A 23,288-nucleotide genomic window follows, 5' to 3' on the forward strand; every position below is an offset into this window, starting at 1 on the left:
TGCACGTGCGTATTTGTGTGTGTCCTGATATAGAGCCGTGGGAATGGGCCACATTCGGTGCAGCTCGAGGGGACTTTAAAGCCTTCTCTGTTGTTGCTACGCTGTGGCCACAGACCAGTTGAGGCTGTGTGGGTTACTGGGAGCTGCCCAGTACTCACGAGGAAGTTGCTCAAAGGCACACGAGCAGCAGATGTTGGAGGCCAGAACGAGATGACATGGTTCCAGCTTTCCTTTCAGAGTTGCGTGTGTGAACTTCTAACAGTGTGTGTGTGTGTTCTGTTCTTTCTCATCCACGTCTGTTCCTCGTGTCCCCGGCTGTGTTTTTCTCTGCACGTCTTCATTTCTCCTCCTCCGAGAGGAGCACAGACTGGAGTATGTTCCACTCTCCCTCCTTTGCTCCTCTCCTGCCTTCGCCTGCCCCTCTCTGAATGACAGCTGCACCTCACACATCATGCAGCAGCAGCACATTCCTCTGGAGAATTGAAGAGGAGCAAAAAGATCCACAACTCGGCAGAAAATTAGAGACACTTCCACAGTGAAAAAGTGTGAAAAAGCTGAGACAGAATAACATTCATTAGATGAGCTGGCATTAGGGACAGGATGAGTGTGCAGGTGGATTCTGTTCCCTCTCCTTCGTTTGTTGTGCTTTTGGACTCAGCAGAATGTGGCTTCACTACATTTCCATGTGTCTGGAAATGTGTGATCATGGAGGACATGTCGCGTCACGGCTCCTGCCGTCTATATGATCAGATCTCCTGCTCATCGACTGATGCCTCGTTGCCACTGAGCGGAGGGCAGCGGGTCGCAGTGGATCGCAGCGGGTCAGAACGCTGTTTTATGGTCTGGTGTAATCAGGAGAAGGGTTCCATCTCCAGTTGGACTCTCGCTGTGCAGACAGTTTTCAACCAGGGGCGTCCAGAGCTGGTCCACCAGGGTTGGTGTCCTGCATGTTTCAGTTCTTTTCGTCTGCAGAGGCCTTCTAATCTTCACCATTTGATTCAGGTGTGTTGAACCAGGAGCAGAATCAAAACATGCAGGGCACTGGGCCTCTAGGACTGATTTGAGACACACCTGGGTTTTAATTCCACTTCACAATTAAGCTCTACTTAGTTTTGGTCTATTAAACAAAAAAAACAAAAAAAAACAGAAAGTTGTGTTTATAATATGCCATAATGCTGAAATAGGTACGGATGCTTTTTACCTTAGATGAACACAGTCTGATGATGAGGGGTGCTAATGATCAGCCACTGTCCTCTTCCGCCCTGCTGGGGAGAGGTTTTACTGACCAACCCCACCAGGTCATGTCTACATGTCTGCACCTCGCTGTTGCCAACTCAGCTATATTTAGCGGCATTTAATAAAAAATAATCAGTACTGGCCTAGATCGGAGTCGGCAGGTCAGCCTTTCTAAAGATCGGTTATCGGCCAGAAACCTCCAGTCGGTGCAGCCCTAGTGACTCTGAAGGTGTTTGTGTTAACGGCTGCAGGAAATCAAACTTCTGCTGTGACGAAAGTATGATTTATCGCCACTCCCATGGATTAAAATACTGGAGAGACAAAGGAACTGATGAGGAGCGGGAAATACGGAAAGGAGGAAGAGAAAACAGTGAAGAAGGGTAATTATGTTAGAGAAACGATGCAGAGGCGGGAGGAGGAATGCAGGAGAGGAGGATGATTGCACGGTTTCAGTCTGACAGACACGAGGAGTGTGGCTGCAGGAGCAAAGTAATTACTGTTTACTTTGGACACACACACACACACACACAGCACTTAGAGTCCATCACTCTGACCTGCTGTCTCAGCTCTGCTGCACTGAGAGCAGCGTCTGACAGGCTGATGCTGGGGAGAAGCTGCAGACGGGGGAGCTGCTCTGTTTCCATCACGTTGAAAAGAGATCACGGATCCACCGACATCTGGCCGAACAGTCGCTGGATTAAAAGTTCTGAAGCAGGAAAACGGACTCAACGTTTAGAAAGCAGACTTCAGAAGATGACTTGTTCTGTCTTCTGAAAACATTGTTTCCAAAAGTTACCAAATCATCAAAGAATCTTCATGTTGTTGTAGAGTCCCGACTTAATGCGAGGGACATTTTCAAAGTGTTGCACAAAAAATGGCTTCCAAGGTTGACGTTTGGAACGCTGGTACGCTCTGCCGTGCTGGGTTTGGAAAGAAAAACTTCATTAGTTGGTCTGCGTCCAAACTGCAGCAGCTGGAAGCGGCCGAATGTTGCAAAGCTCCTGCACTCTCTCTCAGCCATCCCCAAACCACACACACACACACACACACACACACACACACACACACACACACACACAGTGAGCATAAAAGCAGACTTCGCGAACCACAGGGATCTAATTGTAGCGCTGCTCCTAACTGTTTGTGTGTATGTTGTGTTTTTCCGTATGTTTGCATAAGGGTGTGTTCCATTCTGCTCTCTAATCTTGTTTGTGCGTGTACGTGCGTGTGTGTATGCTGGCTGTAAATCCCCAGGGGGGCTACAGGAGGGTACGGCTGTCGGCCGAGCAGCTACCCAGGAACAGCACACTTGGTCCTGGGTGAGACTCAGGAGTCGCCTGCACAAAGGAGGCAGAAAAGGCCAGTAGAACTGATGAGCTATGTTTGCTTATTGGTGAAGATATTTTAAATTTACAAATATATTAAACACACCACCCACCCGCAACACCTCTTCTAAGAAAAGATGCCCAATTTATGTGGCAACTTTTGCTCCATCACCGCATAGAAACCCAGTAAATGAAACAAATTTTTAGCTACGTTCACACAGCAGGTAAATTCAACCCAAATCAGATTTTTTTTTTTTTATCTTTTTTTTTTTTTCTGGCTGAGTTTATGATGGCTGTCTGAACAGCTCAGTTCAGATTTTTTCACACCCCAAAAAAAAACCATCTGATTTCTGCCACTTCTATATATTTCACTGAATCAGATACCTCTCTGATCTGCGTCTGAACCGTTGTGTTGAATTTCATCTGACTTTTACATCGTTGATGTGAGACTTGCATCATAACTGCACCAGAGGAAGCCAGACGCAGTAAATCAGAATGTAAACAATGGCTGAAAATCCCAATTATAAACTTATGAAAGAAGTCTGTGTCAGTGAAGCGCCCCACATCCCGACCCCACCACTCTATCCAAACGCACTTCTCCACAGAAGAGCAGCGGTGATGGTGGAGACGGCGGTCGGAGTTTGCTGGTTCGATCCCCACTCCACCCGCCTCATTGTGTCCTTGGAGCCACGTACATGTGCTTTCACCTTCTTTCATATTATGATCTTGTGACAACACTGTCGGCGTCCTGCTGACTAGTAATGGACAGCTAACCCAGTTAATTAGTCTAACATTGAGCAGCCTAAGATATAATTTTTTATTCATATTTAGGTGCTGGTTAATATAATTTGTCACTTTTATTCTTTTGTGCATCAAAAAACCCTTTTTTTCTAGAATACATTGTCTCTAACAGAAATCAGCTTAAAGTTAACAATGTCTGGAGTCCAGGAAGTACCTGAATCAGCTTTTAAACTGTGGCAACAATGTTTAGCTGTATCAATTAAAGTGATTTTCTTATTTTTATTATTATTATTTATTTTTTTTATTTTTTTCAAATTTTCTTTAATGTTAGGTAAAGCATCAATATGAGATATTATTTTGGGCAGCACTTGTTTTTCTGCCTAAATAAATGCAATTAGATTGTCGGTTGTTGTACATCAGTTTGTTCTGTTTTAATACAGTAACTCTGTGGATTTGTCTCCTCTGGATGTTCATAATCATGGTTTTCCATGTTGGTAACCAGCATAGCACAAATAACTTTTTATGCTAGCAAAAGACACACTAGTTTCTATTCAATGTCAAATTAGAGTGCCCTCTGCTGGAACCAATGGAAACTGTAACATGGGCCTTTCCATACAGCCTGGTTTAAATTGTTTTGTAGTCGAAGGTATGAATCAAAAATGCTTTTCATATTTCCCAAAGAAGTCTTTCATCTCTTTTACAAGATAAAATCTTTTTAACACTGACGCATGTCGAGGCAGCTTTTTGTCTCGTTACATTACTTTACAGTTTTCATTTTTTATAGATTGAACTGATTTGCTGTTAGTTGTGAAGAATTTAACATGTGCCATGTGTCTTTGCCTCTGACCTGAACAGGCTTCTCATGCAGACTGGGATTTGATTTCAGTATTTCCAGCTCTGGATAAGCATGGGGAAAATAGGCATCAACTAAAAGTTATCCTTTATTCCTCCCTTCTTTCTTTGCTTTCTTATTTCTGTCTTTAGTTGCTTGTGTCCCCTTTTCTTTCCTTACATTTTTACCTGTATCCTTCCTTAATTTCGTTTCCTTCCTTCTCTCCTTTATTCCTTCCTTCTTCATTCATAGGATACATTAGTATATTTTCAATTTAAGATAAAGGATTAAGAAATTTGGAAAGTTGAGTTTAGAGAAGTACGAAATTTTTGCATGAAAATAGAAGTGGGACTCTGTTTATATTCGTGTGTGTGTGTGCGTGTGTGTGTGTGTGTGCATGCGTGCGTGTGAAGGAAGGAAGGAAGGAGAAGATGGTTATTGCTATCATCAGTCAAAGGAACAGTGTCTCTCCCCCTGGGTGTGTGTTGAGTTTTTCGCAGGGTGGATACATAAGCACACTGTCTGCATTAATCTGAACTGTTCCTTTAAATCTGTTCTGGCTTTTAGGACTCTTTGTTATGAATCCTGTTTTGAAGACTATTTTTAGACTCAGGAACTCCGCCTGGTCCAAGTGGTTGAGAAGTTTCAAAGATCTGACTCCTGTTCACATTGTGAGATAAAGTCGGGAGTCGTCAAAATAAAGAACTACGACAACAGTTTAACGTCAGTCCGAAGTCTTTACAGCTCACCATCTATATAGAATCGGTACTGATGATGTAGTTTCACTGGTCAACACGCTTTGTTAAGCTTTAGTGGGATAAACCTGGACTGATTTCAACTTCCTTCAAGACCAGATGAAGAAACTGCAGATGTACAGTGACTCTGTCGACTCACACTAAGGACTGAAGCAGCCACCTGTAACAGGTTGTGTTTTCAGTTGATGGGACAACAGATGGCCTGCTGGTTATTCATTCCTGATCGGTGACCTTGTAATTGCGTCTGTAATCAAGAAGAGTAGGCTTCCATCGCATGAGATTATGGTTTTACAATAACCTTCAAACCGTCTCGCATTGTTTCACTCACCCAAAGCCTAATCATTCAAATGAAGCCGTGGTATTACATTTAAGGTTGAGTTGGAAATAGAGAGGCAGATTATATTTTTTCTTTTCAAAGTCTAAATCAAAAGAATTGAATGATTCAAAACTTTAGTGGTTATTACATTTTTGATTGTCTTTTTATTATGCATTTCTGATGACAGTGTTCCTTGTCATCAGAAATGTTTTCTTGCCTGTAACATAACATTGGTGGTTAAATTTTGGTTGATGTGCCAGCCTCAGAGACGGATGTTTCTCAGAATAGTGTTTTGCCACCAGTTTGATCTGCGCTTTCTGATTTTGTCAAGAGTTTACTGCATGTAAAGTTAGCCGCTCTGCCCAACTGGAAGTTTCTCCAAAGGAAAAATGAAACATTAGATCCAGCTGGGATTTCTAAGTCAAATATAAACGCTGCTTCAGTTACGCCTTAGGCATGAGTAACAAAACCTCTTCTTCCCCAAGTTCAAAGTCCGTTTGACTTATTTGCAGTACCCATTACTGACCACTAGATGGGGATGAAAGATGGTCTCTAACAGCATTTGTTTACTCTTCCTCAGATGGATCAGCTATCAGACGAGGAGGTGGAGGTGAGGGGGGAGGAGGATGAGGAAGAGGAGGACAGCGATAAGGAGGACCAGGACCTGGATAAAATGTTTGGAGCCTGGCTGGGAGAGCTGGACAAGCTCACACAAGTACGGAGCTGGATCGCGATGGTGATGGTGTATGTCTACACGTGTATGACATGTAGATATACACTCCTCTGTGCGTGTGTGTGTGTGTTCAGAGTTTGGATGATGGCCGTTCAGAATGCCCCCCGCAGCAGAAAGCCCCCCTCAGGCAGGAGACCAACATGGCAAACTTCTCCTACAGATTCTCCATCTACAACATCAACGGTGAGTTGGTGCTCCATTCCTCCCTGCTTGCTCCTTGACCACTGCTGCCTCTGTCCCCCTGCAACCTCCCGTCCACATCATGGTGTTTGTGTGCAGAGGCCCTGAATCAGGGGGAGAATGTTGACCTGAACGCCCTCATGGCTGACCTGTCCTCCATTGAGCAGGAGCTCAGCACCATCAACACCAAGTCCAGCAGCAGCAGCAGCATGGCCCGGCTGGGACTCACAGACACCAAGGTGGCCATCGCATTGATTTATTGACTTATAGACTCATTGATCCATCGATCATTCCGCTAGTTTGCTTCTACTGTGTGCTCTGGTGTTGCGTGCAGGTGCGGCAGAAGCCTCCTGCTGGGCGCAGCAGCAGACAGCAGTCAGCAGGCGGCGGCGGCAGCGTTGGGAACAGCATGTCGGGCGGGGGGGGCAGCAGCGGGGCGAGCAGCAGCAGCAGCAGCACCAGAGCATCTCCGGCCGGTACCATCAGATCGCCGAGCGGGCAGCAGGGCCGACCGCCACTGGCCTCCAACTTCAGCCTGGACGACATCACGGCTCAGCTGGAGAAGGTTCGGACCCGTCGCCATAGTAACTCTGACCCGACAGCTTTTCTTTTCCACTGAAGCATGTTTGTTCTAAATGATTCCCAAAGCTGCCAGCTGTCACTCACGATGTCCATAAAACATCAACCTGTTTTTTATTTATTATAAACTGAATCTTGTTTCTTGTTTGTCCAGACATCATATTTTCCTCTCTGTCTCTCCGTCAGGCGTCTCTCAGCATGGATGAAGCTGCACGGCAGACCTCCTCCCACTCTCTGAGCTCCGCCTCCTCCTACACATCAGCCTCGGTGCGACGGCCAGGGTCGTCTCAGCGCCAGCACCGACGCACCGGGTCAGTGGGAACGGTCAGCGAGCATGAGGTACGTCACCCCTCCAGCCGGCTCATATGTGGGTCAATCAGCTGATCAATAACAGGAAGTCAGTCTCATGGAAAACCAGCAGCAGATCTAACGGCAGTGCTGCTCCTCCCCGGTTTGGTCCTCCTCAGGTGCGGTCGTTCGTCCACTCATCCCGCTCCTCCGTCACCTCGGCGTCCGGCATCTCTGTCAACTCTGTCAACTCTGCGTCCTCCATGGATTCGCTGGACAGCGTCCTCCGCTCCGAGTCCGACGGCCCGCAGCCCTCTGAGGGATCGGGCCAGGCGCATCCCAACACAGAGGTACGGACTGACACAAACTGCAGGAGCCCCTGCTGTTTGGTCCAAATCTGGGCCTGAGATCTCCTGATCCCGATGTAGCTGCAGCCGACCAGAAGCAGTGACCGTTCCGTTTCAGTCCGGATTCCTTCCACACATTATCACCCACTTTAAACTAGCAGGACTCGCTGTAACACCTGTCTGCAAACTGGGATTACTTCAAGCTGATTAGGAGCAGATTAGGTTCCACCACAATAATAGCGTTCATAAAAATGATTAGCTAGCTACATTAGCCTGGATGACTCACAGGATGGAGGTACGGACACCTGCTGCCCAAACAATGACGGCATCGCTGTCACATTCACTAAACCTTGTCTCTGATAATAAGTCGAGCTCACTGAGGGAAAAGGGGGGCGCTATGAACAAAGATCAATATAAAAATGAAAACATTTATTGTTTCATAAATAGCAAAAAAAAAAAAAAAAAAGCTTTGCAGTTCTGATTCTGGGTCAAACTGATTAAAAGATTAAAACGTTGAATGCGAAAATAAAAATAAAAGATGAAGGATGCATTTGGTCCTGAAGGTCTGAGCTAATTTTCCTGATTCCCAGTTCCTCCATGAGGAGCTGGCAGCACCACAGTGGAAGGATTACACAGCTGTGAACAGCTGGAGCGCTCTGCCACACACACACACACACACCCCCACACACACACACACACACGCGCACACACCTGAAGGACGACACTTTTTGCTAGATTTATCTAGTTGGTAACACTTTATTTGAATTGACACTATTGATTGACTTTTAATGCAACTTTGTATTAAAAGTGTCATTATTTACCAAATGACACTTCATGACATCAGTCATAAACATTCATGAAATCTCCTTCATTTTCATAACAATTGTTATGTCATGTTTATGACGGTGTCAGCTCAGTCCATTCAAATGAAGTGTTTAGTTTAATATTTGCTCTTAATTTTCTCTCAGCTCTGTGCTGCTGGGAATCCACTCAGTCATAAGAGCTTTGGTAGAAGAAGAGCTGCTGAAGTGAAACTAGATTAGAAGGAAACAGCAGCAGCAGGTAAACCGGTAACGTATTTCAACATAAAAGGCCTGAGGTGTGAGATCATAATCTGCTTCTAATCCAATCATATACATGTGCTACAATGGCCTAGTCAAAGTCACAGCCTACATTTAATGAAGATTCAGTGTCAAGACTTGATAATTGATTTTCAGTTTTTCTTCTTTCGAGAGAGAGAGAAATCTGCACCTTTCAGGATTTTTTTTTTTTGTTGTTTGTGGAAAAATGTTGGAATTGTGACAAATTCTCACTAGCAGCAAATCTAAGTAAAACGTTCTGAACTGAAGTGATCCAGTCAGCTGGAAGGAGGAAATGGTTGACTAGTCCACTGGAATAACTGGAACAAAATAAGTTCTTAGCTTTTGGTTTCCCTGTTGCATGTGAGGCTGGAAAACTTCTTAACATTCAACGGAAAATGAAACATTTCCTTACATGAAAAAGAAAGTCGGTCTAATTCTAACCAGCTTAAAAGCAGATATTTAGTCAACACAAAGCTAAAACCAGCTTAGATTAGTGTTTTTTTCAAAATTCATTAATTCAAAGGGAAACATTCAGTTGCTGTTTGGTTTAGGAGGCTGTCTGCTGCTGAGCATCATCTGGGTTCAGTGAGACGGAAAGCAGCTTAGAGCCTCCGGTCATGGAGTTCAACCGGACCGCGGCTTCAGCTGCACAACCGGAGCGGGAGAACATGGAGGGGGGGCAGACAACTCAGCTGGAACAGTGAGTCCAAGAGATGGGAAAATGAACACAGGAAGGAAACACGGGAATAGATGGAGGGAGAGAAGGGGACGTGGACGAAGCAAAGAAAGAGGATCATGAACGGGAATGTTGTCCTGCCGGAGTGGCGTTCCCAGTTCATTAGGAACTGCTCCGTCCTCGGCGCTCTCGCTCTGATTTCCTATTAAGGCCAGCAGAAAATAACCGGAGATTGGGACGCGCTGGATCCCAGGGAGGCTTCTGGGAATATCCCCGGAGAAATCCGTCTCCAGTCAGGAGATGAGGCCTCTAATCAGGGCGAGGCTCCCTGCCGTCACTTCCTGCTTCCTAAAAGGTTTTCACTTTTTTATTGGGATTCTATATGATACACCAGACAAAACATTGCACAAGTCCAGAGTGAAAGATTCAGTTTTATTTATTTAATTTTTTTTTTGCAAAGAATATCTGAGAACTGTAGTATATGTTTTCATTCAGGCCCATTTCCTCTGATGGGACATGCAGAACACACTCGCCTTTAACACAGGGAGGCATGCTAATTCCACGTAGCCGAGCTCTGAACCATCAGCTTTTATTTTCTTTTTTAAAAGAAGATCCCATTTTATTAATTTTTAGAAAAAAATTTATGTAATACTTAATAAAAGGCAGTTTTTTGTTGTTTTTTTTCCTAAAAAAATTGCTTATAGTTTAGAGTTCAGTAAATTGGGGCAGTCACATTTTTCCTGGAGGGAAAATCTGACTGTGACATCAGTGTGAGGATCTGTGTTTGACCTGAATATGATTTTTAATCTGTGCATCAAAAGAAATCTAATATCTTCTGTTAAATGGTTTCTAGGGATTTAAGCCAAAGCAGAAGCTTAAAAAAAAGATAAGAGCGAGCGTCTGAAGACTAAACATAAATCACAGATGGTTAAAAATGCAGTCAGCTTATATAAGTGGACTTTAACTTAACCAGCTGTTTCACCACTGGTTCCTCTTTTGCTATTCTCACCATCGTAGCATAAATAAATCCTTATACGTTGTGTGTCCTGTCATGAGAAAACCAGGAAGAAGTCTCCCTCAGGGCATTTCAGGTCATTTACAGATTCTGAAAGTGTGGATTTGAAGCTTACTACTGATATCAGAAACATGGAAAGAAAAAAAAATAAGATCAAGGTATGACCATCTGAGTGTTGGCATCCAGTGAGAAAACAGGCCTAAACCTTTCAGAAGAATTGCCATGTTTACCATGTTAAAACCACCAAAACTGCTATTTAAAGCTGCAGTATGCCATTTTCATAAAACAATATATTTTTTTACATTTTTGTTAAAACTCTCACTGTGCCGTGACAGTATGGTATGGTCTCATACCAGCTGGATTCTTTCTAGCTGTCAGAATATGACAGCTCTAATCTCATGTACGCTGCTTGATGTGTTAGTGGCAGAGAACAACTTACTGTTACAGGAAATCAGTTTATCCTCCATCATCATTGGCCAACTGGCTGTTGTGGTGAACCAGCTGCAGTGTAGCAAAGGGGGGAAGGTGAGACTGATTGTCAGCACTAAGACCCTCCTCCTGGCTCTGATTGGCTGTTTCTGACTGAATGGTGTGTTTCTGTGGGTGGTACTGGGAGAAGGCAGAAGAGCTAAAATTTTTTCATAGATTACCTGTCTTGTACTGTCATTGTATAATAATAATTTTAAAACTGTAAAAAAATATATTAATACAGTTGCATACTGCAGCTTTAAATCAATGTGAAACAAATTTAAGATCCAACTGACAGATAAGTTACATGTTGATCTGGTTTCTTTTGCGCCCTCCCTTACTAATGCCGCCCTGGGTAACTGCCTCCACAGCCTCAGGCTCACCGCTAAGGGTGTCAGATGGTTGGTGTTCCATTAGCTCGCGATTTTCCTGACTAATAAACGTTCCATAGGAGCGTCCCTCAGAGACAGGAAGTGTGAAACGCCGGCCGGGTTCTGCCCCTGGGTTCTCTGATTCTGTCCGACCTAACGTTTCTGTTCCATCCTGCAGGCGAACCAGCCCTGTATTCTCTTCCTCACTGGTTTCAGTTCTCTGAGCACTCCATCGGTGCCGCTGACCTCTGCTTCACCACACAGCTTTCTGCTCCAAAGCGCCTCACCCAGCCAATCAGGTGGCCCCGTTCATTCACAGGAACTCTCTGTGTCTCTTTAAAGCACTCCTATCTGGACAGGGAAACCTCTCTGATTCTGAGAAACATTGCAGGAAAGCCCCCCCACCTGCTGACCAAGGTGACTCTCTTCATTCACTTCTGAACCATGCTCCTCTCCTCTCGCATGCCAGCCTCCCAACTTTTCCTCCTATTTGATTCCTGCATGATGCGTTAAGAGCATGTCAACACCCCTCCTCACCCCAGCCTGGTCCAGTGTGCTGTGTGTCTGTGCTCAGACCTGTCCGTCTGTCATAGACGTCCACATTATGTGTGTCTGTGTGATACTTCGGTTAAACCCACATAATGCAAATGTGTGTAGGTCTCCTTTAAGCACAGGGTGTGTGTGTGTGTGTGCTGTGCTGATGGATTGCTTCGATTGAAATAGGCCGTTTAGCTCGTCTCCATGAAGCATGAGGGTTTGATGGGAGCGGGTTGGCCTGAGTTAACGGGACGTGCATGTTCAGAGTGTTTTAATGCTCCGACGGCTCACAGAGCTGCGGAGTGTGTGAGAGGTGTGATCACACAGGAGTTGTACAGGTTAATTGACAGCTAGCTATCAATCATAATCAGCATGTTGGTTTTATCCACGGTTAACAGCAGATGCCTGCTGTGCAGCAAATGTTTTGTTGTCATTGTGTGACATTAAGTTTGACCAAACTTCTCCGGTTTGAGGTCTGTAACGATTAAAGCTGAGCATTTATCACAATACTTTTCTCATTATGATAAGAATGTGAATTTATCTGTTACAGTAAATTCAAATAAATTTTTTTTTTTAATCTGTATTGTTAGTTTTACCATTTTTTCCATTGTTTAATGACAAAATTGATTAAATGCAGTTATTGTCTGCAGTTTAATCATAGAAATCAATCATATTGAACATGGGAATGTTTGGTGTGTCAGCCAAGTTTTGTGTTATCGCTTGTCTAAAGTATAATAAATAGTTCTTATCACAATTTTTATTGTTGTCACAATAGTAACACAGAATATAGTGATGAGACTTTAAGTCTATATCACCCACCACTAGCAATGACTAATCATTTTGATTTGCTACATCCCATAAAAAGGAATTTTCTTGTGACTCTTTTTTTCCTCATTCTATAATTGAACTGCATGACTTAGGTGGGCCATTCTGGGTTTTCTTCCATGAGGATCTCACAACAGTTTTCCGAGTTGTGGCCCGCTTCTCCTGACAAACCGGGTGGAACCGGGTCAGACTGGTCCAACTCGGCCCTCTTCGCCTCTGACCACACCTTTTCTTGTGGGACTCGGATCAGGACTTTGTGATGGCCACTCCAGAACGTTCACTTTGAAGTTGGTGGGACAAACTTCAACCACCTGTTTAACGGCTTCAGATGTATTTAAACCTGATGCCTTTTCCTGCTGCTTTGTGAAGACCACCAGTGTCTCCCACAGCATGATGCTGCCACTCTCACGCTTCACAGTTGAGACGGCGATCTCAGGCTTTTTCCTCCTAAAGTAACTACGGTTATTATTTCATTGGATCACATGACATGTCTCCCTGTGTGCATTATCTCTTTTTTGTGGCCTTTTAAATGATGGCTTCTTCTTCCTCTCTGAGTGGCCTCTCAGCCTGTGTCAGTACAGGACTTTTAGGCTTTTTTTGTTTTGCTTTTGATTAGGGTTGACTTGAGGCAAACACGTTCATCTCAGGGACACATAACTCATTTTTGTCTTGAACTCTGACAGCAATTCAGTCACAGTCACATTGACTGAATGTGACAATTAACCTATCAGAAGATCACAAAGCCATGACATCATCAGCCAGCCTTTAAAATAGTAGAGAGGCGTACTGATCCTCATGTTTGTAAAGTTTAGACATTGAAGAAAGTGGTAAAAACATTCTCAGAAATGTTCTATAGTGATTCTGGTATTTAGATTATATAAATCATTTTAATAATCCTACCTGACTGAAAACAGGAGAAGTTTTGTGTGATTGCTATTGGACATTGAAAATAAACTGTTATGTCATTTTTCTTAGTGTATTCAAAATGTGAAAACTAAGAAGCTCAATAGAGGCAGACAGAAGGGTTCAGTGACAGACACTCCCTTTGTGATCACACTTCTTACGGTTTGTCATTAATTTGTATCAATGATTGTTGGAAACTGAAACATGAACCAAAAGCAGGTAAGTTTAAACACCAACACCCCTTAAAGTCTGTGTGTGTGGCCTTGTATTTGATTTTCCTAACACAAACTATATGTTGCGGAGATCCACTGCTCCTGCTCCTCAAGTAGAGGTGCTGTTTTTGGCTTGGGGGTCAAGAGTTAGGGATTAGGGGTCAAGGGTTAGTGGTTAAGGGTCAGGTTCAGGGTTAAGAGAGTCTGAGCGAGGCTGTAGAAATGAATGGAAGTTAGGATTGTGCATTTATCATGCCATTTATCATAAAAATTTCTCACCGTGATAACAGTTTTTATTCATCATCGTTGTAAGCTTCAGTTATATTGATGGTAAATAAAAAAAGAAAAGAAAACTGATAGTATGATCAGAAATGTTGGTGTTGCCATTTTTTTTCCTCCATGGTTCCCAAAGAACATCAATAAATATCAGTAAATTTTAAAGTCTGATTAAATCTGGTTACTGAGTGCAGTTTAGTAGTATATATATATATATATATATATATATATATATATATATATATATATATATATATATATATATATATATATATTGCTCAAAAAAATAAAGGGAACACTTAAACAACACAATATAACTCCAAGTAAATCAAACTTCTGTGAAATCAAACTTTCCACTTAGGAAGCAACACTGATTGACAACAGGGACCCTCGTCGGGTCAATCAGTGTTGCTTCCTAAGTGGAAAGCAACACTTTCACTTTTTAAGGTAAACAGCGTTATGAAGATGCCCATTTAAAAAACAATATTTATGTTTGGTGCTATTACTGCTGTGCTATGCGCAGACAATGCCATACACCTAAAAATGAAGTAATAGTTTTTTGGAGTTTTTTTATCACAAAATAATGCAATTAAAGTGTTAGAGGAATTAAAGTGTTAGAATGGACTTAACTTGTGTAAACTTGTATATAGTACAGATAGAGAACCACAAATGAAGGTTATATGTGTTGATCATCTTTCTGGTTCTCACTTTTTTCAGTTCTACTCTGCTCTATGGCTTAGGTTTGGAAGTATGGAGTTCAATAAGGTTTGGCTAAGGCTAGGGTCTTATGAAGTGTAAAGTCCTATAATATAATGGATATAATGGGTGTGTGTGCGTGTGTGCTTGCGTGTCTGTGTGCTTGCATCTTGAGAGGTCTTGTGGACAATAAGTACAATCCTGTTACCATTTAAGCTGCTTCTGTGGAATGATCTCAGCAAATGTTCCCTAGATAAAATCTAGCAAGTCTGTTCCACCATATGCACCATATGGATGGTTGGAAAATGATAAAGAAGTAGTTGGAAAAGGAACCTCAGATTTGATATGCAGGAAGACAGTTTGTTTGGACAGATACATGTGGCACTGTCAGACGTCTGAAAAACATGTCCAAGGTCAAACTGGACCGGTCGAGGTCCACAGTTCTCTGTCTGGTATCATGACTGATGACATCACACCACGATCAGTGTGTTTCAGCTGCATTTAACTCAAATTTTAGATATTAATCAGAAACATAAAAAAAAAAACCATGATATCGTCCTGCGGGCTTTCACTAATGGTTCACTAGTGTACTTATCTTTGTCTAGATAAATGTTTCATTTTACAAAAACAAAAAAAGGACACAATTAGTCAGGATTCGAACCGACAACCCTCCGATTACAGGATGAACTCCTGCCACTGCCACCTCATCAAAGAGGCTAAAACAAATACTTTTCATCTCTTCCACATTTGGTCAGGCCGGGGTCACCAATGGTGGGAGTCATTTTTCCTCAGTTGACAGTTTTTCTCAGCAGCTGCATTTAATCCAGTGACTTCATCAGTAATTAGGGATGACATGTTTGACCTCAGACGTGTGCTTGGTTTATTGTTGCCTCTGTGCTCTGGTCATATGCTGCTGTAACCTCATCAGTACCTGGATCTGAGCCAGTGGCAGTAGTGAAGCTTAGCAGGTAAAGTTGAAGATAATGCAGATCAGTGGAGGTAATGGGACTAGCTGCTGCTTATTGTGATGCTTGTTGTTGTTCTCTGTTTGCTGGCTGTTGCCAGACTCTCCTATCAGCAACTAGCAACTTTCTGCTTTAATTTTTCTAATGCATTCAGAGCACTTCTGATGCCAGATTAAGTTCAGATTAATCTAAGTGAATCCCCATGCGGAGCTCTAAACGCGACCGTGATCACTCAGCTGCTCTAAAGGTGAAGCTGTTGGCTTCTTAACAGCCAGGGGGCAAAGGTTTCTTTCGGCATGGAAGTAAGTCAGCAGGCTGTGTTCTGATTGGATCAAAATTGTTTGCGTTGTGATTGGATGGTCAACAGAGGAGGCAGAATGGTTGGACGTCACAGAAATGTGTGAAACGTGTGAGGATAATCTTCTTTGGAGAAAACGGTGGTGATTCCCAAAAGCATTACATACAGATTCATACACACACACGCACACACACACACGGAGAGCATCTGGCAGGCAGTATTCCATCAAGTTCACAGGTTTTTCCTTTTTGATAAAAATAAATGTGCCTCAGTTAACCTGATCACAAAATCTTACCAAGTATTTTTGCCTAGTTTTTTGAGCAAGTGTCTCAGTTCAGTTTAAGTGACTTTTCAGTTAGATAGGAACTTGTTTTAAGCCAATCATTTCTTAATATTGATGAAAAGGACTAGTTCCACTGGCAGATCATTTCACTTATAACAAGACATTTTTCCCATGTTATAAGTGAAATAATCGTCCAATGGAACTAGTCCTTTTCATCAATATTAAGAGATTATTGATGTAATGCCTGCTCCCATAACCTTCTGAAAAGTTATTTATAGGTTAGTAACTTTGTGTCACCTGAACTAGATGTTTGCTCCCAAAAACGACACAAATACTTTTGTTTTGTTTGTTAGATTTTGTGTTTTTGCAGTGTAGCATAGAGGATGTTCCTAAGCAACAGAGCTTGTTGCTCCTATTGTGTGACTAAATCATACCTGCACTGTGTTGTCAGAGCCTAGTCCATAGCTGGCTGTGGAACTCAGTCTTAGCCCAGTTCATCAAACCCAAACAAATGCTTTCACTCTGATGTCGTCCTTCTAAGATCCGTTTGCTTTAAATCCAGCTTTTACTGCTGGGGATCAAGCCGCAGATCGCCGTCTCGCTACGCTTCCTGCTTCCAGTAATTCTGACTCCTCTGCATCACAAGCTGAGAGCAGTTTATGTCATGAGTCAAAGCAGAGGAGGAAAAAAAGACATCATTTTGTTTCAATTTATGGTGCCAGATTAGAAGGGGGAGGGGAGGGAAGGGCTGCAATGGACCTCGAGATTGCAGGCAGATTATGAGCTTCGGGGCCAGTCTAATTCCTGCAGCCGTGATTAGGCTGACGGTGTAATTATCCGCTCTCATTAGAGAGACTTCAGGGTGCTGCTGTGTGCATGTGTGTGTGTAGCTCCACATTTAACACACTCTTTCTGTGTCAGTGTAACACTGCCTCTGCAGCAACTACAGTCCTCACACACACACACACACACACACACACACACACACACACACACACACACACACACACACACACACACTGCTGCCCTACTTATGCTTCTGCAGTGATTCACATCAGCCGACTGTGTTTCAACCTACAGCAGCTGAAGAGGGACAAATTCCTCCCGACTTCAAAGGCAGCTGAATGTTTATTGGACAGAATCTAATTTTAGCTTCATAATGTAGGTCAGCTTGGATATGTGAGATGCAGCTGGAGAAGATGGAAGCCATGGCTGGCTGTGTAAACAGAAGAGCAATGACCCAAGATGTGCAAAACCAAATTTTATTTCAAACAGGACTATATGTATACAGTATATATATGCATATATATAGCTTTCTATCACAGCAACATGTTGACTCTAAAGTTGAAAGTAGAGCTGCACGATCTTAGGAAAACATGCGATATGGAATAATATTGAGCAACAGTTATGAGTTATAATGTTAGTTTTTCTATGGCTGGGTTAAAAACCTTTTTTTGTTTCTTTGTTTTATTTTTTTGCTGCGTTCTATTTTGGAAACAATTAAGAACTGACTCCAGCAGCAGTTTCTTTTTGAACATGACTGTAGGAATATTTATGTTTCTATGGAAGCTTGATGTGCACCTGGTGCCACCTGAAATGATCCATACTGTTCAGTTTGGGCTTCTGTTGGGAAGTAAACAAAATATTAATGTGTGTGTGTGGTTGCGTGTGTGTGTTCTTTTAGTAGGATGTCGATAAGGAGATTGGCCGATAATCTCATCTTCCTCATCATCTTGAGTTCATTCTGCCCTTTCGCTCGTTCACAGTATAGATCCTCTTAAGTGTGTGTGTGTGTGTGTGTGTGTGTGTGTGTGTGTGTGTGTGTGTGTGTGTGTGTGTGTGGGTGTGTGTGTGTGTGTGTGTGTGTGTGTGTGTGTGTGTGTATGCATGTGTATGCATGTGTTCTTGTGTTTGACACATTGTGAGGTCCTTTTTCCTGATGCATATCGAGTCGTGGGGACCAAAAGCCTGGACCCCATAAGAAGAAGTGCAGTTTTGGGGCTCAGGGTTAGGTTTAGGAGTAAAGTGTCCATTGAGTTTAGGTTTATTGTTTGGCATGTACTGGTAATGGTGAGCTTTAGGGCCAGGCTAAAAGTTAGGCTCTAGAAATGAGTGGAAGTCAAAATCTCTGTGATGCTGTGTGTGTGTAGGTGTGTACTTGTATATGCTACATATAAAGCACCAGTTTCACAGTATTTATTTGTTTTCCTGGTCCTCACTTTTTTGCAGTTCTACTGGTCAGGCTGAATGTTCAGGTGTGATGGTCAGGTGGTCAGGTGTGATGTGAGTTAAGTTTTGGTTACGGTTAGGGTTAGTAAGGGTTAGGCATTTAGGCATAACATTTTATAGAAGTACAAGGATGTGTGTTGGTGTGTGTTTTATGTGACATCAGGCAGCTGGCCACATGCTTGTCCTCTGAGCTGATTTGGACAGAGAAAGTAAGAAGACAAAGAGGGGGACAGCTGGAAGAATTGAAGACAGGGAGGAAGAGGGGAGGAGGAAGAGTAAGGGGCACGGCAGCTCCAGATAAACAGCTCATTGCCCCTCCCCCCCACCCCGGCCAACCTTCCTTCCCTCCCGTCTCCTCCTCCGTCTCTCTTGACCAGGGAGGAGGTGATGGGACGGGAGTCGGCAAACTCCGGCGGTTTTCCATCACAGATCGGCTGGTTGCCATAGAAGCAGAGCAGGATCTGGAGGTGCTGCTGTCCGGCTGAGGTCCACGCGCCGTCACTTCGGATAATCCTCGTTCAGCAGGATCGCGGTGAAGCCGCCGTTTTAATCCAATCTCAATCCCGTGCAAACACGGAGAGGACGGCGAAGATGGTGATTGTGAACAGGGGCAGAAGGAGAGGAACGGGTAGTGAGGCGTTTGGGATGCTTCCTTACAGTTGGCTCTTTCTGGCCAGTGCACGCGTGTTCTGGGACTAACCTTTACAGGATTTCCCTCCACCGGGTTGGGGAGGCTGGGCGCATGCCGACATCCCTGTAGGACGAAGCGTAGCCACTCAGCCGGCTGCCAAAGACAAATAGCAACTCGATCAACGAACCTCACTTGGTTTTCATTTGATGTGACGTAGAAACGAGAGATTTTATTAAAATGAGCTCCTGTTGGAGGAACCAGGTAGGAGAGCAGGTCTTCCAGCAGTTTGTTTTCATTTTCTCAACTGTGATTTGTGTGTGTGTGTGTGCGTGTTTGTAGGAGGAGCAGGCTGCCAAGTTAAAGGCGGAGAATATCCGCGTGGCTTTGGAGAAGATCAAGGAGGCACAGGTGAAGAAGGTGAGTCAGCTCCACACACACACACACACTGTGTATATTTATATTCTGTTGGTGTGTGCATGTGTTGGGAGGAGTGGGTTTCTGGGTCAGGTTAGTGTTACTGCACTTTTAAAAGCTCTAGTCATAACAGCTGGAGTCAACACACACACACACACACACACACACGCCACTCAACATAATGAACACTGCAAGTAAAATCCCAAAGAGACTGGATTAACAACCTGGATTTACTATACACACACAGAGGGACTCCAGCCTCTTCAGTGTGTGTGTGAGTGTTTTGGGAATAAATCACCTGTTGCATTGATTCTGCTCAGAGATGAAAGTGGTCATGTAGGACAGTGAGTTTCTCCAGGTTTCCTTCATTCTCACAACTCAAAACAAGATTTGATACAATGTTTCTGTTTTCAGTTGCTGGATCAGGATACACACTGGATACTGTGTGTTTCACTTCCAGTCTCATGTTTGAAGCCTCACTTTGTCCCGTCCCGACATTATCACTGTGGCCTAAAAGCTCAGTCATTTCCGGTCCCGTCTGACCGTGTCCAGAAAGTGTTTGGCTTGTCCCTGCTGATGTTGAACTCCCTGATGTCCCAGGATCCTCCAGGTTCCAGCAGACTTTAATAATTGTGATTAATGTTTTTTTTGTTTGGTTTTTTTAACGTGAACTTCCTGATTGCCTTTTATCTGAGGAGACACAAAATCACACCTGATTTTAGAATCGATAAGACAGGCTGACATTAAGCCAGAGTCTGGAGATGACATGTTGTGAATTGGTGTCATGTAATTCAACTCATGATGAGGTTCAAACTTTTGGACAAGAAGGACAGGAGAGACGCCACGGCTGTCCAGGAGGACAGGATAGTTATTTGACTGTGCTATGAAATGGCACTATGTACCTGGGAAATACATAATGCTTCCCCTTTAAAATTTGGACATTTCAGGAAGCTTTCCAGATCTGGGCTTATGGTCCAGCTGGGATCAACTCTAACATCCAAATCAGGAATGGGTCTCCGTCAGGATCAAGGCTTGGAAGTATTGCCTCTGTGCTTAGCTGTGCTAGCTAACTAGAGGTTGACTCAATCATCCTCCAGTCGGATTCCTGCTGAAACCCTTTGCTGCAGCAGAGTCTGCAGTCTTCCACTCATGCATGTGATTCAGTAAAGGGTAATGCTGCAGAATAAGAGGACGGGGCTCGGTGAAACGGACCGCCTTCGGCTCAATTTGCTTCTTTTTCTGGGTCACATTTTCGGCTCAAACAATCAAAGTAAAGCAAAGATTTGTTAGAATCACATTGAAAGCTGCTCCCTCTTCTTGGGTTTACCCGAGATATAAAGCCTTGGACGCCAGTCAGAGCTCTGAGAGCCGACTGGGCGACGCGTTGCTCCTCTGTTGTGCGGGAACATGCCGGCTGACCTCCTCTGCCCCCTGTCTTCTTCACAGCTGGTGATCCGTGTTCATCTGTCAGATGAGAGCTCAAAGACCATGATGGTGGACGAGAGACAGACGGTCAGACAGGTACACCTTCTGCTCCTGCACCAGTAGAACCACCACTGATTCTTTATATATATATATATATATAAACTTTGAGGTCAGGAATAGCTGTTTTAATTTTTTCATAGTGGAGGGGGAAATGTTTTTCTTTTGTGGGAACATGGAGCTTTTTGTCCAAGACATCATATTGACATAATCCTCATCCCCATCTATGAAAAGCTTTTCTGCAGAGGTCTTACATTCATGTATCTAACCTTAAATATTTTAATCCCAGGTCTACTGATGGGACTATTTATTTATTTTTTTGTATTTTATGTTTTTTTTTTAAATATATTTTCTCACAGTCGTATGGTGTCTTTATTAATGCCAGTCCCAAGCCTAATCTGAAGCCGGAGTTGTTTTGAGGTCAGTCCTCGGGTCAGTACGGCTGGACCTGACTGTGTCTCCTGTTCTCCAGGTTCTGGACAGTCTGCTGGATAAATCTCACTGTGGTTACAGTCCAGACTGGTCCCTGGTGGAAACCATCACAGAGCTGCAGATGGGTGAGTGCACACCTCCACACAGACACAGTCGCCTGATCAGTGACTGAATGTTCACACAGATGAGTTTGATCCAGCTGCTACAGACGAAAACTGGGATCCTTCAGTACCATCAAATTTATAGTATTGTCACAATCATTTATTATTAAAAGCATTTGTGTACACAGAATGAAGGCTGAGTAGTTCATCTTTTTAACTCGTGGTAAGTGGTAGTGAAGGGAATCAGCTGGATCTGGAGTTGGCGGCTTTTGGACGCCTGGCATTAAACTGGTTTCCTGTTAGATCATGACCTTTGATCTGTAATTTTTTTTTTCCCCCTGCAGGAAATAAGAGCAGCGGTTCTCTTCTTTTTAATTGTGCATGTCAACATTAAGTTATATATGTTAAGTTTCAGTGTTGTCTTTGCAAAGCCAGAAAAAGCTGAGGATATAAAACAGTAAATCAGCAGATATGCTTCATGTAGTTCCAGGTCAAATTCCTCATTTCCAATTTGTTTTGCCCAATAGAATTCCATTTCATATCTGCAAATCACTCTCAGTTGTTTCCTATGGCATTTTCATAAATTATGGAGATAAAATCTCATAATTACAATTACCATTATGATCTGCTTAATTGTGTACTGTATGTTCAAACTTTTGTATTGTGCTCGATTTCCATTAGCTTATGGTTGTTCCCCTGTTGTAGTGTTAACCTTGGCAATGTGATCCAGCCACTAGCTCAGTAATGTGTCGTTGTGATGTTAGATATTATTTTTTGGAGTCTTTTCTTTTGGCAGATTATTAGTGCACTGTAGAACATGACTTTAAGTCCTCTGTTTGGTTTGAAACATTCCCCAGGTGGATACAAAGTGACTCGTTCGTGGTCAGTGTGAAATGTCCTTGTTTTTGTTCAGGACTTGTCTGGAGCAAAACAACCAGAACCTGGACAGACTTAGTGGTATAACAACCAGCACCGTTTCATGCTTCTCATTTTGTCTGCCTTCAGATTCATGACTCTTGTCTGGCCAGCCTTGGTCCTTAAGGATTCTGGCTCTCATTGATTTGTTTTTGGTCTATATCATAAATCAGCGTCGGTTCTAAAATCCTCATATGTTGTCATGAAATGCCTATTTAAAACCTTTTTTGTTGGATTGTTTTGGGCCTAAAACCTGACTCAAATCATGATGTGTTGGATGTGGGAAAAAATATGATTATTTTACAGAAGTTATTTCTTTCCAACATTGTTGCCTTGCAAATACTTTGTTCCTAAATTAACACTTTAGAATGAAACACTATAAAGTGTTACTTTGTACTTGCAGCCTACGTAGTTCCAGTTTGGTACATTTCTCAAAAAAAGGAAAGAAAAATGTTTCTTTTTATTTTATTTTTACCTTATTCTGCTGTGAATGAAGTAACAGGATACGACCCTGAACAAATAAGAACCATCTGTGTGAGAATAAGTAAACACACCTTTGCTGACTAATGGATTCAGGTTCGTGGATTAGCATTAGCATCATTAGTTCGGTCGGCAGCAGAAGCTTCGGTAAAGCCATGAAGCCGTTAGCTTCTTTTATAAAGCTGATGAGGGATTGTTGCTATGTGGTTCTGCCTCTTTAAAGTTTTTTTGAACTGGGGTCACGTGTCTGCTGCTGTAGACTTCATGGCTTTGGCCTGGTTTGATTTGTTAGCGATGTGCTGTCTAAAAAAAACTGTGGCTAGCTAGGTTAGCATTGGTGATGTGAGTGATTCAGATCAACATAGAGCAAGATACATTCTTTGTTCCTGTTGAACAAAGCTGACATAAAGCTCTCATTTGATCCAGTTTCGTAGTTTTTGTTTGCTGTTAGTTCCCTCCATAAATGTGTGTGAAGGTCAAGAAAGATGAACCAGGAAATTTGTGGTTGCACCTCTTCACAGGGAATTTTGAAAATATGACTAGGTAATTACGTTATTGGAAGACATTATTAGAAAAATCTAAACACCAACTATAAAGTTGTAAAAAGATATAAAAAATAATTAACTTAAAATAAATATTTTTTGCACTTCTGTTGTTTCATCCTA

General features: G+C 42.9%; 1 protein-coding gene across 2 annotated transcripts in view; it reads left to right on the top strand.

The window, feature by feature from the left end:
- Window positions 1-23,288, top strand: part of LOC103482205 (ras-associated and pleckstrin homology domains-containing protein 1) — a 67,349-nt gene that overhangs the window by 34,565 nt on the left and 9,496 nt on the right. Inside the window, exons 3-12 of one of the 2 annotated variants that reach the window (XM_081598643.1) lie at window positions 5,786-5,920; window positions 6,013-6,121; window positions 6,218-6,357; window positions 6,453-6,683; window positions 6,884-7,036; window positions 7,165-7,335; window positions 11,287-11,361; window positions 19,139-19,216; window positions 20,660-20,734; window positions 21,168-21,252. In XM_081598643.1, the coding sequence (XP_081454769.1) occupies window positions 5,786-5,920; window positions 6,013-6,121; window positions 6,218-6,357; window positions 6,453-6,683; window positions 6,884-7,036; window positions 7,165-7,335; window positions 11,287-11,361; window positions 19,139-19,216; window positions 20,660-20,734; window positions 21,168-21,252 (1,252 nt within the window). The remainder of the gene's footprint in view (window positions 1-5,785; window positions 5,921-6,012; window positions 6,122-6,217; window positions 6,358-6,452; window positions 6,684-6,883; window positions 7,037-7,164; window positions 7,336-11,286; window positions 11,362-19,138; window positions 19,217-20,659; window positions 20,735-21,167; window positions 21,253-23,288) is intronic. The other variant, XM_081598647.1, reaches the window with a different exon arrangement.

This window comes from Poecilia reticulata, chromosome 2, assembly GCF_904066995.2.
Source record: "Poecilia reticulata chromosome 2, P_reticulata-male-v2, whole genome shotgun sequence".
Lineage (NCBI taxonomy): Eukaryota > Metazoa > Chordata > Actinopteri > Cyprinodontiformes > Poeciliidae > Poecilia > Poecilia reticulata.